This window comes from Nelumbo nucifera, chromosome 1 (genome assembly GCF_055504915.1).
Source record: "Nelumbo nucifera cultivar China Antique chromosome 1, China Antique-T2T, whole genome shotgun sequence".
NCBI classification, from domain to species: domain Eukaryota; kingdom Viridiplantae; phylum Streptophyta; class Magnoliopsida; order Proteales; family Nelumbonaceae; genus Nelumbo; species Nelumbo nucifera.
Genome location: NC_142649.1, coordinates 191,795,664 through 191,811,391, shown reverse-complemented (window position 1 = coordinate 191,811,391; position 15,728 = coordinate 191,795,664). Strand labels below are relative to the sequence as shown.

The window sequence follows — 15,728 nt, the reverse complement described above, 5'->3', positions numbered from 1 at the left end:
ATGACCTTAGATGTATTCCAGGGGCCCCATCAAAAAGTCACTATATCTAATTCAAGGTGGGGACATGGAAATAAATCAAAGGCTTTGATTTAGTTGTTTCAGTCAAGGTTTTTAAAACCTACCTGGAGATTGAATCGGTTAGGGGTTTGGTTCTTAGGTTGAACGGTCCGACCGTTTGAATCAAACAATCAGCTCGTTCTGACAAAAAAAAATTAAAAAAATAAAAAACAGTCAAAACCATTGAATGGTTCGAACGCTCGGGTTAGTGGTTTATTGACCAAATCAATAATTTTTTGCAAAAATCTGGTTTTGAGGAAAAATGAAACCAGTCACCTGATCGATTTCCAGTTTTTCCGGTCCTATTTTAAAAACCATGGTTTCAACTCAGGGCTATGACACTATTGTAACAAAAATGGGTTGCTTTCCTTGACCTGGAAAACCAAGAATGCCCATTTTTCATTTAGATTGTGTTTGGTTTGAAAGAAAAAGTAGGGAAAGGTAGGAAAACCTTGTAGGGTTTTGATTGTTTGAATTGAATCCCTAAAAATGCTTGACTTGTGGGGTTTTTCTTGCCATCTCAGTGAACAGGAGTGTCTAGTGTCTTAGAAAGGTGAGGGGGTCTTTTACATTTACCTTAGGCGAGGTTTAAGGATTTTTACCTGTTCTTTTTTTCTCTCTCTTATTATGATTGAAACTTGCCAAACTCATGGAGCCCAACACTTAAACGAACAAAAGAATTATTAAATAAAATATATTTTAGAATTAAAAACACAAATGCAAAAAGAAAACTTAAATTGAACTACTTTGATGGAGTCCTCGTCACCCAGCAATGGTACAACCGTACAAGTTCTAATTTTCTCCATTTTTATGGTATTGTTCTGTTATGATTTACAGGAGTCCGGATCTCCTAAGCTTGAGGCTCTGTTATTAAAGCACCATACTAATCAATGAGAATTCTATCAACCTGGTTAATCAAACCCACTCCTCCCGTGAGTGAATTTTGATGAATTATCGTTGTTAGTGTACAATTTAATACAAAACCTTATTTAAGAGATCCGTAGTGGTTTTATTGAGTGTACTATTGTGGTGGTAAAGCCTTGGAAGCATTGTATCATTCCCTATTATTATCGCGGACATTATGAGACTTGTTCTCCAAAGTCTCTTTGCTAATGATGGTGACTCGCCACCGGTGAGTGGTGACATAGATGGATGCCTTTGATAACTTTTTCTTAACCATTAACCAAAATAAAAACTCTTATGGTCCGTTTGGCTTGTAGGAATAAAGGTTTAGAATCAAAATCAGAATGGGCTATTTCAGTTTCAACTGTTTGGTTGAGTAGAATGGAATCTTATTTTCATTCTTAATAGAATGTTATTCCTCGCTTGGGGGAATGGTCATCCCCCCTCTTTTGTGAATGAAATCCCATTCCAGTTGAATCCAATTCCTATTTGAATCAAACAAACTATAAGAATAGACCATTCTGTTTTTGAGGGATTGCGATTCCAAATCTGGCCATGAACCAAACTTTCTCTACCATGGCTGTCCATTGTCTTCTCTCTGCATCCACCCAAAACTATCTTCCATCTATTTTCTCTACCATGGCTATCGGTTGCACAATTGCTTCCCCCTCTCCCTCTCTCATTCAATTATATTGGTCTTATCGTATTTCTGGGTTTGGGAATTGTATCCATATTTACAAGAATGGGTATGGGGAATGGGGCATTCTATGTATAAACTATACATGAATTATGACAATTACCATCATGACATCATCGTTGTCATGTAATGCTTACTTGCTTAGTCCTGCCATTACCTGAGAAATTGGTTGGGCAGATCCATTCAATTTCTGGCTACCTTGATTTCAATTTTCAAGCAAACAAAAGTAGGCCATTCTCGACTCTCCGGGGCAGTAGGCTCCTCCCAAAAAAGTGAGGTTTAGTTTTTGAAGTTCTTGACTAAAACATCCCTATTTTGAAATTGGTGCCTCTTTATTATGAGAATAAAAACATAATTTTAATTACTACTCTTATTAAATTCATTCCGTTATCCTTATTAAGTCCTATATTCATAGTATTAACTTTCATTCCCTCTCATTAAATCTTATTTCTAAGGTACACTAAATAAATGCGTTTTATGGATTTTTTTTTCTTGACTAAAACACCATTATTTTTTGAATTTGGTCTATCTCTGACAATGAGGACAGAAAATGTAATTTAATGTACTATTATGTGTATACATATATTCAATTATATGATTATATTCTACTATGACAAATATTTTTTATTTTAGTTACAACTTTTTTATATTAACAATTAAGATTTGAGGCCAAAAAGGCGATTTTTTTGGCAAAAATAGTAGGGCAAGGTTATGGCCTCCAAATGCAAAGATAGATCTTGAAAAGTTATTGGAAATAAAAAAGTTATTCCATCTGGACATTTGCATTTATATTTTAAAAAATAATCAAAAAATTGACCAGTTTTCAAAAACCAAGACTAGTTCACCAGTTTTCTAGTTGAACCATTTGAGTTGATGATTTTGATTGGTTTTAACACATTCAAGTTTCAAGGATATGACTGAACTTGATGGGCCTACTAATCGATCTAGTTTGATTTTCTAAGTAGTGGACCTTAAATATAGGATTAAATGAGAGTTAATACCTTAAATATAAGACTTAAAAAGGGAAAATAAATGAAATGAAAGGTAGTAGTTCAAATTACATTATTTACCTTCACAATTAAATGAGAGAGAGAGAATGAGAGCTAATACCTAAAATATAAGATTTAATGAGAGAGAATAAGAGTTAATATCTTAAATACAAGACTTAATGAGAAAATTAAATATGATAAAAAATAGTAATTCAAAATTTTAAATTACACTTTGAACTTTCACAATTAGAGACACTAAATTAAAAAATAAGAATATTTTAATCAAAAACAAAAATTCCACATCTTCATTTGTATTTGATTTTAGATAATAATAATATGAACTTATAAGGCAACAATAAACCTGTCGATTCCATATATTTCTTTGTTTCAGATTACTATCATTATCTTGAATTGGGCTTGGGCCCTCATACATGAATGGAAACTCTTCCAGTATCATTATTATATCTAATCGGAACAAAGATCCCAACATAGTTTAAAGTATCGATACGATACGTCCCGTATTGAACATATTATATTGTATCTTTTGAAAAAGATACGATAAAAAATGCCTGTTTCTAGGTGTTTCAAACCCCCAACTTTTTTTTAATAATAAAAAAATATGTTTTAAACTTTTAAAAAAATCAAAATTTGAAAATAAAACAAAAAAAAATGTGTTTCGGCTGTTTCTAAATACTGATATGATACGGCCAAAATACGTATCCTATCGATACTTTAAACCTTAAATCCCAATGAATAGACCTATTCATAGGTCGACACAAATATAAAATTGGGCCTGAAGCTCGGTCCATCAACAGGTCTACCAGTGACCCCGCCATGCGAACGCTGTACCAACACCATGCAGGGTCTCTAACTGCCTAACTATTCAAATGGCACCTGTCTTTCTCTGCAAGTCTGCAGGTGCTAAGGATTGCACTGACGCTTACTTTTCTGGGCCTTGGCATGATGGCCCTTCAGTGGTGGTTTGGATTTTGGACCCCTTGAACAGATTCACATGACTTGAAAAACAGAGAGAGAGAGATTCACATAATAATCCTACCCACTGGGAAGACACTACAAGTCTACAACTATACATTAAGAACAATAATAAACCATTTTTTCATGAAACTCTTCCTTAGAAAGTCATCGAGTTATATAATTAGATTAAATTAAAAAAAATGTAATCCAATTATTAATGGATTCGAGTCAGATATTAATTGGTTCGATTCATTTAATCTTTATTTCCTGGCTTAGACAATCATTATACATTGAAAATGCATCCACTACCTCAATTTGGAAGGAGTATAAATACATCAAACCTAATATTTTGTATATATTAGTATTTGTACTCTTTCAAAATTTAGCTTGATGCCACCCACACCATACCACACTCTTGATCTAATTTGATTTGATATGGTATAACACCAGCATTGATCTAATTTGATATGGGCATGGGATGCCAACCCAATTGATCGAATTTGACATACTACACTACCATGGATGATTTAATTTGGTACGCATGGGAATCCGAATCTGCTCCTCATAGAAAGTGTCTCATACAGACCTCACAGCATGTTTTGACTATACATTGGGAACATCTTTCGTACATTCAAGGTGGAATATGGTTGTGAGGTCGGTGTAAAAGGTACTGTAAGGGACAAATCCCAATTTCAATTGAATTTAAATCACCTACCAACAAAATATATTCTAACCATCTATCAATATGATCTCACATCGCACATCTTATATATGGTGGATGTTACTTTTATGGTGGGTCTCAGTCTCACGGTGACGGTGAGATATCAGATATACGGTGTTAAATCATGAATTGGTAGGAGGTTGAAACTTGTTTCCAGAAAAATCTGAAATTACAGCCCCTCTTAATCTACTACTCTACTAGTACGAGGGGGGGCCGAACAATAAAACCCCCTTTTTTTTATTATTATTTTTTTGAGTTGGCTACGGACTCGAATTTATTTCAGTCGATCATATTCGAAGATCGAAAGTCGTGGGGAGACTCGAAGCCACCACTTCGTTGCCGAGAGCTTCAGTCTTGCTTCTCCCGATCTTCTCTAATTCCTGTGCAATGGACTCGAGACCTCATCAGGTACACTTCCTCTTCGTATCTTCCACTGCATGCTCGTTTAGTCGCAAAATTTACGATTCTAGCACTTCCACTCTGAATTCCATCGAAATTGAGCAACCATTTTGTTATGAATTTAATCCCCTTTTAATAGAAATCTTATAAAATAAGATTTACTTAAGATAAGTTTTCTCCATCTTCTTTCAGGATACCTCTGGCAGTTTTTTTTCCTCGTCCTCGGATAAACTTCAGCTGTATTCCTACTGGCAGAGCTCGTGCTCGTGGCGTGTTCGCTTCGCCTTAAACCTGAAAAGTCAGTTCGATCATCACTTAAGAATTTGCCAAGTTGTATTTGTTGATTTCAGAGAGCTGGCCTGCGTAACTACTAATTTTATTATTTTTTATGTTCTTATTTTCGTTGTTTACGCGATTAGAGTTAAAATGATGATGTGGCAAAGCATTGCCTAGTTATGAATTAATCAGTCTTTCTGGAAAATTTTCTGTTTTTCTTCCGCACTTTCATCGGATTTGTAGGACTTCCCTATGAGTACAAAGCAGTCAACCTTTCAAAAGGAGAGCAGTTTAGTCCAGGTGAATTCGAAGCTTTTTATTTAGAGTCTAATCGGTCTAAAGTGTTCCGTGTATTATTCATTGATTTATCCAAACCGTTATCTATACAAGGATATTTACGTTCTCAAATGCACCAGAATTATGCGCTTGGTCGATCCAAGACCTCACACATATCATGCTTACATTACAGAGTTTGAGCGTTTAAACCCTCTTCACTTTGTTCCGGTGTTAGTGGATGGTGATCTTGTGGTTTCAGACTCCTTTGCAATCTTACTGGTTGGTAATCTACATTGATGCTAACTTTGTCCTTTTCTATGCTAGTATGATGTTTCCAATCTGCTTGTTTAATGTTGAAATTTTCTGCCTTATTCTTGTTCATGGACAGTATTTGGAAGAGAAGTATCCTCAAAACGCCCTTTTGCCAGTTGATGCCAAATGCAGAGCAGTCAACCTCCAGGCAAGATCTATTGTGGTTCTCTTTAGTGAGTCCGGATCTGCTGACCACAACACATTGCTGGTCACGTTCACCCAGCCCCACATTGAGAATATCGGCTATATAATGTTCTTGATGTGCAACTGGGTGAACGTGGCCAGCAATGTGTTGTGGTTAGCAGATCCGAACTCCTTTTTAGTGGGGTGAACGCCTAGGTTTGTTCTAAGTAGAGGAGTTTTCCCTGCCAAGTTCTGATAGTGAATCATGTATTTCAATGTTGATAAGTAGATTTTCACAACTGTCAGAAGTCCTAACATATGGCCTGCACCGACAAATTTCAAATGAATAATCTGTCATGTGCATTTCAAGATGCAGTGTCAAAATACCACATTTATCCTGACATGCACAAAAGTGTAGATGCTGTAAGTAAGGTTTGGTTGGACTAATGGATCACCATGTGGAATTTCAAATGATCCTCCCTCCCAAAGAAAAGGAAACAGAAACACCAATTAATCTGCAATTTTCTGGATCCACACATGATATGGATGCTTTAGCTATGATACCAATCAAACAATCAATTTCAAAATGTCCGCACAACACCTCACCATTGTGTTTCTGTTATAACCATAAATCTGTTTGGTTTTAAAAACTGCTGACTAGGCAGTTTTTGCATTGTTTTCCCCTGAAATCAAGGTGGGGCATTTCAAAAGTACAAATTGATTGGTATACCTCATTACTATGATGTCGGCCTGTCACATAGCTTCTGAAACACATGGATGTTATAGGAAGCTAAAAAATTGGCATCCTCAGACAGGGCTTTCCAACTGAGGGGTGGCTCAGTTGGTACGTTAGCTGGGTAATCCCTGCAGATATGCAGAATCGAGTCCTGCTATTACCACCTACCTTTGAGACTTATTAATGTGTTGCTAAATACCAAAAAAAAAAAGACAGGGCTTATTCACATAACCCGAGGTGTAGTGTTGTTTTGCAGCTTCCACCATAAACAGGCCATACCAAACATGTTTTCTTTTTCTTTTTTTTTCTTACCATTGAGTTCTAAATACCAATGTGGTGCTGAACTGCTAATATGGCAGTGTCCAAATCTCAAATGGCAATAGATAAATCTATAATAAACATCCTCTAAATGGGCTTCAGATTTCAATCCCATAGATTGGGGAATCACCAATAAGGTCATTCAATTTGGTAGCTTATAATTTATGAGAATATTTGGGAATCTTTTTATTAAAGTTTGAGCAAAGAGTACAGCTTAATTGAATTGTTACACATAGCACATTCACTTCTTGGAAAACCTGCAAGCTTCATTTTGGTGTTGCCTGGTCTGACTATATAGCAGCCCTTCTTGTAGTGTTCTCAGTGGTCGCCACTATATGCTAAAAGAAGAATATTATAATGCAGGCTGCAAGTATTGTTACCTCTAGCATGCAACCTCTTCATATGTTGTCAGTGCTGGTATTTCTGCTTGCCTCAATGCATATAAATTTTGGTCTTTTTAAAAGCATTTATCTGACAGCCTAGTGTTATTTATTATAATTCAATATCTGTATCTCCATTTCTATAGAAGTACATTGAGGAAAAAGTTGGTCCTGAAGAACGCCAATCATGGGCTGAGTATCATATAGGGAAAGGTTTTGCTGGTATGTTCCTATATCCTCCATATTGTCCACTGTGCTCATGACCAACTGACATTTGGAACTTCGCATGCATGAATTCTCTATTGAACAAACTGTTTCATCTGATATCTATGTTAGTTTAAAGCACATTCTTCCTTATGTTGTCTCTTTTGTTTATATACAATCAAGCAAAAAAAAAAATCTATCTGCCACCCTTTTCTTATCTATTTCTATAATAAATAATAAAAGCAACAGTGAATAAACAACAGAACAAACTAAATATCAAAGAACAACAGTGAATATATGCAACAGTGAATCATAAATTGGTGAATGATACCAATATGTTTTTCTAATTGTAACTTGATGTTAACAGTATGTTTTCTACTACAATTTTTTATTTTCATTTTTTCTGCTTCTAATTTTAAGTTTGTATTGATGTTTGTTCTTCAGGTACGTTGTTTTATCTAGCCTTCATGATAATGTATCACTCTACTACTGGTACTAATCTAAATTGTCTGTGCATGTGTATACAGCTCTTGAGAAGTTGTTGAAAGATTTTGCTGGCAGATACGCTACTGGGGATGAAATATGCATGGTTTCTTTCTGTTTCTTTATGTTCTTATGATACATATTGAAACCACTCAAACTTGTAGAGTAATAGCTTATGTTTTCGTTCATTGCATTATGATTATTCTCTATACTTGGGAGCTCCAAATAATGATTTACTCTGAAGGTGTGAAGGTTGTTATGTAAATAATCACTATTTAGAATGTTACTTTCTCTGTCAGTAATAGTTGTGGCATGCTGAATTGACTTTATGCTTTAGCCACTAGCTCTTCAATGTAATTAGAATGGTCTAGATTTTAATTTTTCCTTTTCTTCTTTTTTCCCCCCGTTATCTACTTCCTATGTATTTAGTTTTAATTTTTCTGTTCAATTTTGCTAGGCAAATGGGCTAAAACAACTCGGGGTGGGGGTTTAACCCATCCCCAAACACCAATCAACCCAGAGGAAGATGGGATTGATCCAGGTCTCCATTACAATGAACAGGATACATCACCAGCTCAGCCAGCTAGCACCTTCATGTATTTAGTTTTAAGTTGAAAAAAATAAGTTATTAATGTTGTCTTCCCCCTCCCCCCTCCCCCCTCCCCCCCTTCATGAATGACAATTACAAAAAAGCATCTGATGTAAATAAGAAACAGAGGAGTCTAATCAAAGTTATGCATATAAAAAAAATCAACCTCCCAAGAAAGGTTCTATTTATGTTCCCCAATAAAAAACAAATGAAATCTCCAAACTCCTCATATCTGTAGAAATCTTAATGCTTCTTCTCTGATTCCCCCACCTTTCTCACCATGTTAAATGATTCCCATCATCACAGAAACCCCAATCAATTATATGCATTGTCTAATTCCACCCCATTATGATTTTTGTTGATGTTCTTAATCTTCCCCAGCCTTCTTTTGGAATGACATAAATTTTCTTTCTAAATACTACTTAAATTCTTGGCTTCATATGTTTGATCATCCTCGACTGTCCATTCATTTTCTTCTATAAATGATTTTTGGTTAGAAATAATGTAAAATTTAAGATTCAGTAGTGAAGTCTCTTTGCAGTAAAAAAATTCTTCGGTATTAGATCTGTAATCATAGCTTAAATGTTTTGTCATTAATAAAGTTCTTTTTATGTACTCAAATAGTTTATTCTGAACAGCAATATGGTATGATTAATTTCATGCAACATTCCTCGGAATACTTAATGGGTGGCTTGAGCTTAGTGCTAATCAGAGATTCTTTAATATGCAGGCTGATGTCTTTTTGGCCCCACAGATCAGTGTAGCTGTTATGAGGTTCAAGTTTGATATGGTGAAACTCTTCTCTCCTTTCTGTTATCCTGTTCTACTTTTCTTTATTGCTGGAATTAAATTATCTACTGCAATGTCAGCAAACTTGTTCTGATGTATTTTCTGTAGTTTTGTTGCTACTTGATATGCATGTTTTGGCTCCCATTGGTTGGTGTTCAATCTTCATTAGAATTTTTTTTTTTTTTTTTTAATTTTGTTTGGTATTTGTGCAGTCCAAGTTCCCAACTCTATGTAGGATCTATGAAGCAAATAAGGTTCTCCCAGCATTCCAAGCTTCTTTGCCAGAAAGACAACCTGATGCTAGTATAGATTGAGCATGCTTGAGTGCTTTCTCTTCATATCCATGGCGTCCAGTGTAATCAAGTAATGTATGATAATATGGTTTATTATTAGTAACATAGTGGCTTAGTGAAAACATTACTTTCATTATTTGGCCTAGTTAGTAATTTGCTTTTCCCATGGGAAGGGAGTTTATCTCAGTGCTGATTACTGTTTATTGTGTTGAACAATCCAGGTTGTTCATATTAATCTCATGAAATAAGAACTAACTGATGCGGTATGATGTCACTTTTTGAATCATCTAGAAGGTTGAATCATGCTTCAAAATCAATCTCTTTGATTCTCAAAAATCTAATTAAAAACTTAATACAGTCAGCCGAGTAAACATACAATTGAGAAAACATATGATTAAGCAACTCTTTAATAATTGGTAGATGGAAATTGAAGAATGATGGAATGAATGGGTGGAGAGCTTGGTTTCTTTGTTTAAGCAACTCTTTAATGATTGTCTTATTTTACCATCTTCGTTCTTCGATGTGATTATCCGGTTGAATCCGGATCTCCTGCCAACACGTTCCAGCATTCCCATCACATGGATGTTGATTCGTGTCAGTTTTTGCATAATTGCATCTGCTGGCACGTAACAGGGATCTATGATTTGGGCAACTAATTTTAGTGCAATTTTTTGAAATAAAATTTCAAATTAAATCAAATTCAGCTTTTAAGTTTCAAGTAGATTGTACGTAGCAATGGCCCTTCCTTCCTGGTCTTTTTGGTTTTAGAAACCTATTGGTGTTGGAACTTGGATCATGTACCCAAATATTGTAAAATAGTGATTGATAACATTGTTTTTTCTTTGGCTACAAGGCTCAGTTTGGGAATGGGAAGAGTGCAATTTTACGTCAGCCCCCCACAATACAGGGCTAGGACGTACTGAGGGACGTTGTAGGGTGCCCCCTCGTGGGGCGCTGATAGTACCCCGACCTTAATATTGGGAACATCTCCAGATGATAGTATATCATTGGGAGATGTTCCCAATACAAGGTCGGGATGTGGAGTTCGCATCCGGCCCCCCCCCCACAGTTGCTCCTCAAATACATCTCATGCAGTCATGCGTTGTGGGTGTGTCATGTGTCCGATCACACGCGAAATAAAGAGACTCGTGCGGAGCTCATAGGACGGCCGTTAATTCTGCCCCGTTATCTCTTTTTCGCCCAAAAGGGCATCTTCCCCTTATCCTCGACCTTCCGTAATCCGTTCTCTTTCTCCAATTTCCAATTTCAGACCTGAAACCCTCCACCTTCCGTAACTCTACATCCATGTTTGATGTTTATGAGACGACTGAAACTGCATGTACACACTAGTGATTTCATGCTTTTATATATTTCAGTCAATCCACTTGGGATGCTGCTGCTAATTATTTATTGGGATACACAAACGTTAGATTGGTCGTCTTCAAGCAAGTAAGGACAGTTACAGCCAGCACCCGCACCTTCAGTCTCCTCACTGTCACTCGGTTTTCGCAGTGAAGGGCGGCCTTGATCTTCAGCACCGTGCAAGATATGAGGTTGTTGACGGTCTCAACCGACTCCACGGTGAACTTAGCCGTCGGCAGATTATTGACTAGTATCTGAAACGTCACCGTTGTAGTCCGGTTTTCAAACATTTGGCATGCATGTGGAGTAGTCCAGCAGAGAAACGCCATTAACTCAGAGGTGTCTTTGCTAAACAGGTGCGGGTCTGCGGCAACTGAATCTTGATCTTCTGTATAGAAGCAGAGAGGATCAGGAGCTTACAGTTTGACGGATCCCATTAGGGAAGTACCAATTCCAAAAATACTTTCAAAGGAAATGCCAGTTGAACCTTTATTCAGACTTCAAGGGTGTTCAGACATCAGACTACTCCACATGCATGCCAAATGTTTGAGGCAGGTGCAGATAGAGAGTTCTCAATCCACATGGTGCTTCTCGGCCGGCGGAACTCGACCGGGTTAATTTCCGGTGGGTGGGTTACGAAAGGGCAATGGTTTCAGGGTTTCAGTTCGAAGTGAATGGAAAAGACTGGCAGGCAGCCCACATCAAGTCCGCACAGAATGTGGGTTGGGCCCGGGCCAATTGTGTATAATTATATATTTATAATATCTTATACAATTGGTATAATACCCTATTTATTTGTATAATGTCTTACAATTTTGGTAATTGTATAGTATCTTACACATATGCATGGTATTTTACCAAATGGCATATAAGCATATATGATATGAACATGTGCATATATATATATATATACTAAATATATTTTCTGTAATTTTGACTATAAAGTTAAATTAAAACTTTATTTGTTTTAAAATATAAATACCGTATATTCATATGGGCCAGCCTTAAAGCTGTTAACACCCTAAAACCAACCCAGCCCAGCCCAGCCCATGATCATCCCAAATACGCTACCTCGCTTCTGTGTAGCCCCACGAGGCCATTAGGCCAAAAACTAAGAAAAAAAAGTGCTTCTAAGCCTTGTATTTGCACTATGCATATTTGTATTTGTACAAATGCGGAATCAAATCCAATTTGTATTCCAGTTCAGTTTTGCAAGTGTTTAGTAAGAACATATTTTTGTACTGAAAACAAAAGTAAAATAGGTTGGTTTTAGTCTTGAAATTCATATTTGCATCCATCACAACTAAACAATATACTGTAAATTTATGAGTGCAAAACCAAATCATGTTTACATCCTTCTGTTTGAACAAATTTGCATTCACATTAGTGAATTCACTCTTTGCACTCTAATTACCAAATGAAAAAACTAGTTTGGAAAGCGTACAAATACAAATATGTACTTATGGTGTGCGATTTAGTGCTCCCTGGTGGTGAACAGCTCGAACGCTAGGCTGGTGTGGTCGCTTAGGTGAGTTATAAGAGAACAATGCCAAAGTATCTGGGTTGTTTTACTTAGGGTGGGCACTCCATTGCTTAAGAGTAAGAGTTATTAATGTTGAGTCGCGCATACCTCATAGGTTGAAGGAGAGGCCTTTATATAGGCATTGGTTATCATAAGTTTCACACAACGCGTCCAAGATTTCCAGGAGGACATGGCTCACTGACCCGCTATCCTCGGAGGTAATTTTGCACATGGACTAGGCTTCCGTGTGAAGTGATAAGGCCTTATCTGGTTGTCTCCTGAACGGACGGTGCAAGAGTTGACTTTCAGAGGACTAGGGAGTGATAAGGTGCACGCAGAGGAGGTCGGAAAACATGTCACGTAGGTCGCCACCTGGTCCTTAATCATGTCAACAACTCCTCAAGGGAGGTTGTTCCTCACGTCGATGTCCTTTGGACCAATATTGAGGAGGTACAACAAGTCGACTTTGGACAAGGTGTTACTAGGCACTCTTCCAAGGTGCTCAAGCTATATACGAGGTGTTAGGACTAGTTCCATGGTCCGCCTCCTTAACTTTGCTAGATTCGTGACTGTCTACATGACTCTAAGGTGTCATGCAGCGAGGACGAATGCCACATGTCACTAGGGCGCTGGAGGGATAAATCACCCCTCATAATGTACAATGCATCGAACATGTTTTACATGTTTGTACTTGTATTCTTCCCAAACTGAGCAAGGGAGTGGGAAAAAAAGCCTGTCTTCTAGGGCTGCAAATGGAGGGATGGGATTGGATATAACTAGATCCAAAATTGATTTGCTAATATTTAGATTTGAATCAAATATTATACATCCAAACTATCTGATTTGATTTAGATAATATTGAATACAACAATAAAAAATTAAAAACGATAAGAATATTATATATCATTAATATATAAATGAAGTTATTATCATGAACAAAATGACTTTATCAACATTCAAAGTACATAATTTGATTTGATCCATATTCAATCCAATTATAAACGGATCGAATCTGCATCGCCTTAACTGGTTCGAAATTTTTCTGGCCGACGGTGCCGTCCTGCCACCTCCTCTTAGTATGTTTTCAATTAACCTAGCCCTGTGTCAGTAGCCACAGCTGGTTTAACGAAGACAAAGCCAGGAGATGCCCGGAAGCCAGACTTGACCATTGATACATTCGAATTAACGGTTTACCCAGAAAATGAAGAAGATCTGTTCTAAACAAATAATGGTGATCAACATAACCAGGCCATCCATCTTTGATTGATTTATATACAGCCTAGGATCTTCCAAAGCTTACGCGTTCTTCTACCGAGTATGCCCATCTTCCGGCCAATGAAGGCTGGGAAAAAGACAAAACGTGGTAGTGGAATCACCGGCGGCCGTAGCAAGGGAGCGCTCTCTCTCACGGAAACAACCTCCGACGTCGAAAAAGAAGAAGAAGAAGAAGAAGAAGAAGAAGAAGAAGAAATTGGTTGTTGTAGCATCCCTTGGGCTTGGCTATGGCCATGATAACTATTATTACTTCGACCACTACCACCCTTGCGGAGGTAGAAGCTTCTGGTCCCGGTTTCCCCGATCTTCTCCGTCTTATCCAGACCTATCAAACACAAAAAACACAGAACACAAGTCGGAACACAAGTCTCTACTCTCTACTCTCTACTCCGTCATCTTCTTCTTCTTTTTTCCTCCTTTCGTTAGTTTTAGACTTTTAGTTATGACTTGTTAGTCATGTCCTGCATATGGATACGGGCCAAGGTACAGACAATGCACGGTCCACCGTGGAATAGGCTTCACCTTCATAGTGTGGCCCAAAGTGCAGCAGACGGGCCCAGGTCGACCGCACTGAACTGAATTACTGATTTATGACCCCACTACCACTAGGCACATAGCACTAGTCACTACGACTCGTCGTTTGGAAAAGGAAATGATATGATACTCTTGTTTCTCGGTAAAAGAATGTCTATCCCTCAAATAAGCGATATGGACCATCGAATTTGGGCCCGGGGGTTATCTGTGATGGATCTTTCAGTAAGGACCAATTATTGACTCGGTCCATTTCCTGACCCAAGACTCGGTGTTGAAGCACGAAAGCTGGGCGAGTCAATTATTGACTCGGCAATCTTTTCTTTTTTCTTTTTTTTTTTTTTTTTGGCTTTGTTTATTGGATCAAGTAAAGATGAAAATTAAAATTAATCAGAAAGCTCACTTTCAAGGCTGAAGTAGGAATGATGCAACTGGAACGACGAAGCAGCGCTGAGATCGAGCTGGGGGCTTCGCCCTTCCTCGCTGTACTTTTGAACGACAAGTCTTATTGTATCTTCCACGCTCGAACCCAATCGGACCATGGTTCGAACCGGTCCCGGACTTCCTTCCACCGTCACACTCACCACCACCTTCGCTTCCTCATTGTATCTCTGCATTTACACCACCCCCAAATTTTGTCGAAATCGAATCTCAGTATTCGAATACATCTATAAGAAATTATATTTTATGGGTTTGACTCGCTGTACCTCGACATTATGAGAAGAGGGAGACGGAGATATAAGTGGAGACGATGCTGCTGTGAACACGTCCATACATGTCTGGAGGCGATATAGTGGAACATCGGATTTCGAAGTACTACGATTTTCGTCGTCGCTCAAGGCCAATCCGACGGTGTAAAGGATCGGTTCGGAGGAGCATCTCTCCAGAACTTCGATGGGCTTTGATGGTTTTGAGCGACAAGGCGTCGGAGTTCGCCGACGAGGCGGCGGAATAGGTTGCGATGGGGGTCTAGTTTTTGGGGCTTTTGCCAGAATTCGTCGCCGGAAACTTCTCTCTGACATGTAAAGAGAGAGAGCGAGACTGAATTCTTAAAGAGAGAGAGAGAGAGGAAAGAGGAAGGAAGTTGCTCTGGTTGGGGAGTTGGAGGGGAGAGAGGAGGAAGGAAGGGGTGGTTGCTTGGAGACTTTCTCTTCCTTGTGGTCGTTGGTTTGCCTTCGTTGCGTGAGAATGCTGTCAGTCGTTCTTGGTGGTTCTTTCATTATACTTGTTTGGGTTTGGGGATTGGAAGATACGAAATTAGCCATCATTTTCTAAAAAATGACCTGTATGCCATTGCCATTGGGAGGTAAGATGGAGACTCCAGTACTCTTTTTGAAAGTAGAAAAGACTAGTCTTATTTTTTGGTATTCAAAAGATTTAGTTTTATTGAATGTCTAACATGTTCTCCGTGGTCGGTAAGGAAGGTATATTATAATAAAGGGTAAACTAGTGAGGAACACGATGGTAAGTGGCTTGACAAAGCTAAATTATTATATAGAAAATGTTTGGGAAAGGTAG

The 15,728-nt window shown here is 37.8% G+C and overlaps 2 protein-coding genes across 5 annotated transcripts; one reads left to right on the top strand and one right to left on the bottom strand.

Annotated features, from left to right (window-relative positions):
- The first annotated feature begins 4,567 nt into the window (after window positions 1-4,567).
- Window positions 4,568-9,794, top strand: LOC104611833 (glutathione S-transferase 2-like). Of its 4 annotated transcripts, none has more exons than XR_016080839.1 (11): window positions 4,568-4,750; window positions 4,934-5,039; window positions 5,261-5,317; window positions 5,487-5,572; window positions 5,682-5,753; window positions 7,146-7,199; window positions 7,309-7,384; window positions 7,894-7,955; window positions 8,307-8,445; window positions 9,169-9,228; window positions 9,440-9,521. XR_016080839.1 is itself a non-coding variant. In XM_088895702.1 (11 exons), exons 1-10 carry the CDS (start codon window positions 4,730-4,732, stop codon window positions 9,539-9,541), a joined length of 696 nt encoding a protein of 231 aa, XP_088751828.1. In that variant the 5' UTR covers window positions 4,573-4,729; the 3' UTR covers window positions 9,542-9,590; window positions 9,742-9,794. The 4 variants fall into 4 exon arrangements, 2 of the variants coding, with proteins under 2 accessions (XP_010277367.1, XP_088751828.1); XR_016080838.1 differs by lacking the exon at window positions 8,307-8,445 and adding an exon at window positions 9,742-9,794 and having other exon boundaries at window positions 4,573-4,750; window positions 9,440-9,595; XM_088895702.1 differs by lacking the exon at window positions 8,307-8,445 and adding an exon at window positions 9,742-9,794 and having other exon boundaries at window positions 4,573-4,750; window positions 9,440-9,590.
- A 3,488-nt stretch (window positions 9,795-13,282) lies between these two features.
- LOC104611831 (uncharacterized protein At4g22758) lies at window positions 13,283-15,411 on the bottom strand. Its single transcript, XM_010279063.3, has 3 exons — window positions 14,918-15,411; window positions 14,614-14,821; window positions 13,283-14,004 (listed from the first exon to the last, which is right to left on the bottom strand). The coding sequence occupies exons 1-3, from the start codon at window positions 15,230-15,232 to the stop codon at window positions 13,673-13,675; spliced, it is 855 nt and encodes a 284-aa protein (XP_010277365.1). The 5' UTR covers window positions 15,233-15,411; the 3' UTR covers window positions 13,283-13,672.
- Window positions 15,412-15,728: the final 317 nt, after the last annotated feature.

Coding starts and splice junctions, on each gene's coding strand:
- LOC104611833 (XM_088895702.1), top strand. CDS start 4,730: ATGGACTCGAGACCTCATCAG. Junction 5,754..7,145: donor GCAGAGCAGTCAACCTCCAG/GCAAGATCTATT, acceptor ATTATAATGCAG/GCTGCAAGTATTGTTACCTC. Junction 7,200..7,308: donor TTCATATGTTGTCAGTGCTG/GTATTTCTGCTT, acceptor CCATTTCTATAG/AAGTACATTGAGGAAAAAGT.
- LOC104611831 (XM_010279063.3), bottom strand. CDS start 15,232: ATGTCAGAGAGAAGTTTCCGGCGACGAATTCTGGCAAAAGCCCCAAAA. Junction 14,822..14,917: donor CCTCTTCTCATAATGTCGAG/GTACAGCGAGTC, acceptor GTGTAAATGCAG/AGATACAATGAGGAAGCGAA. Junction 14,005..14,613: donor TTCCTACTTCAGCCTTGAAA/GTGAGCTTTCTG, acceptor TGTGTTTGATAG/GTCTGGATAAGACGGAGAAG.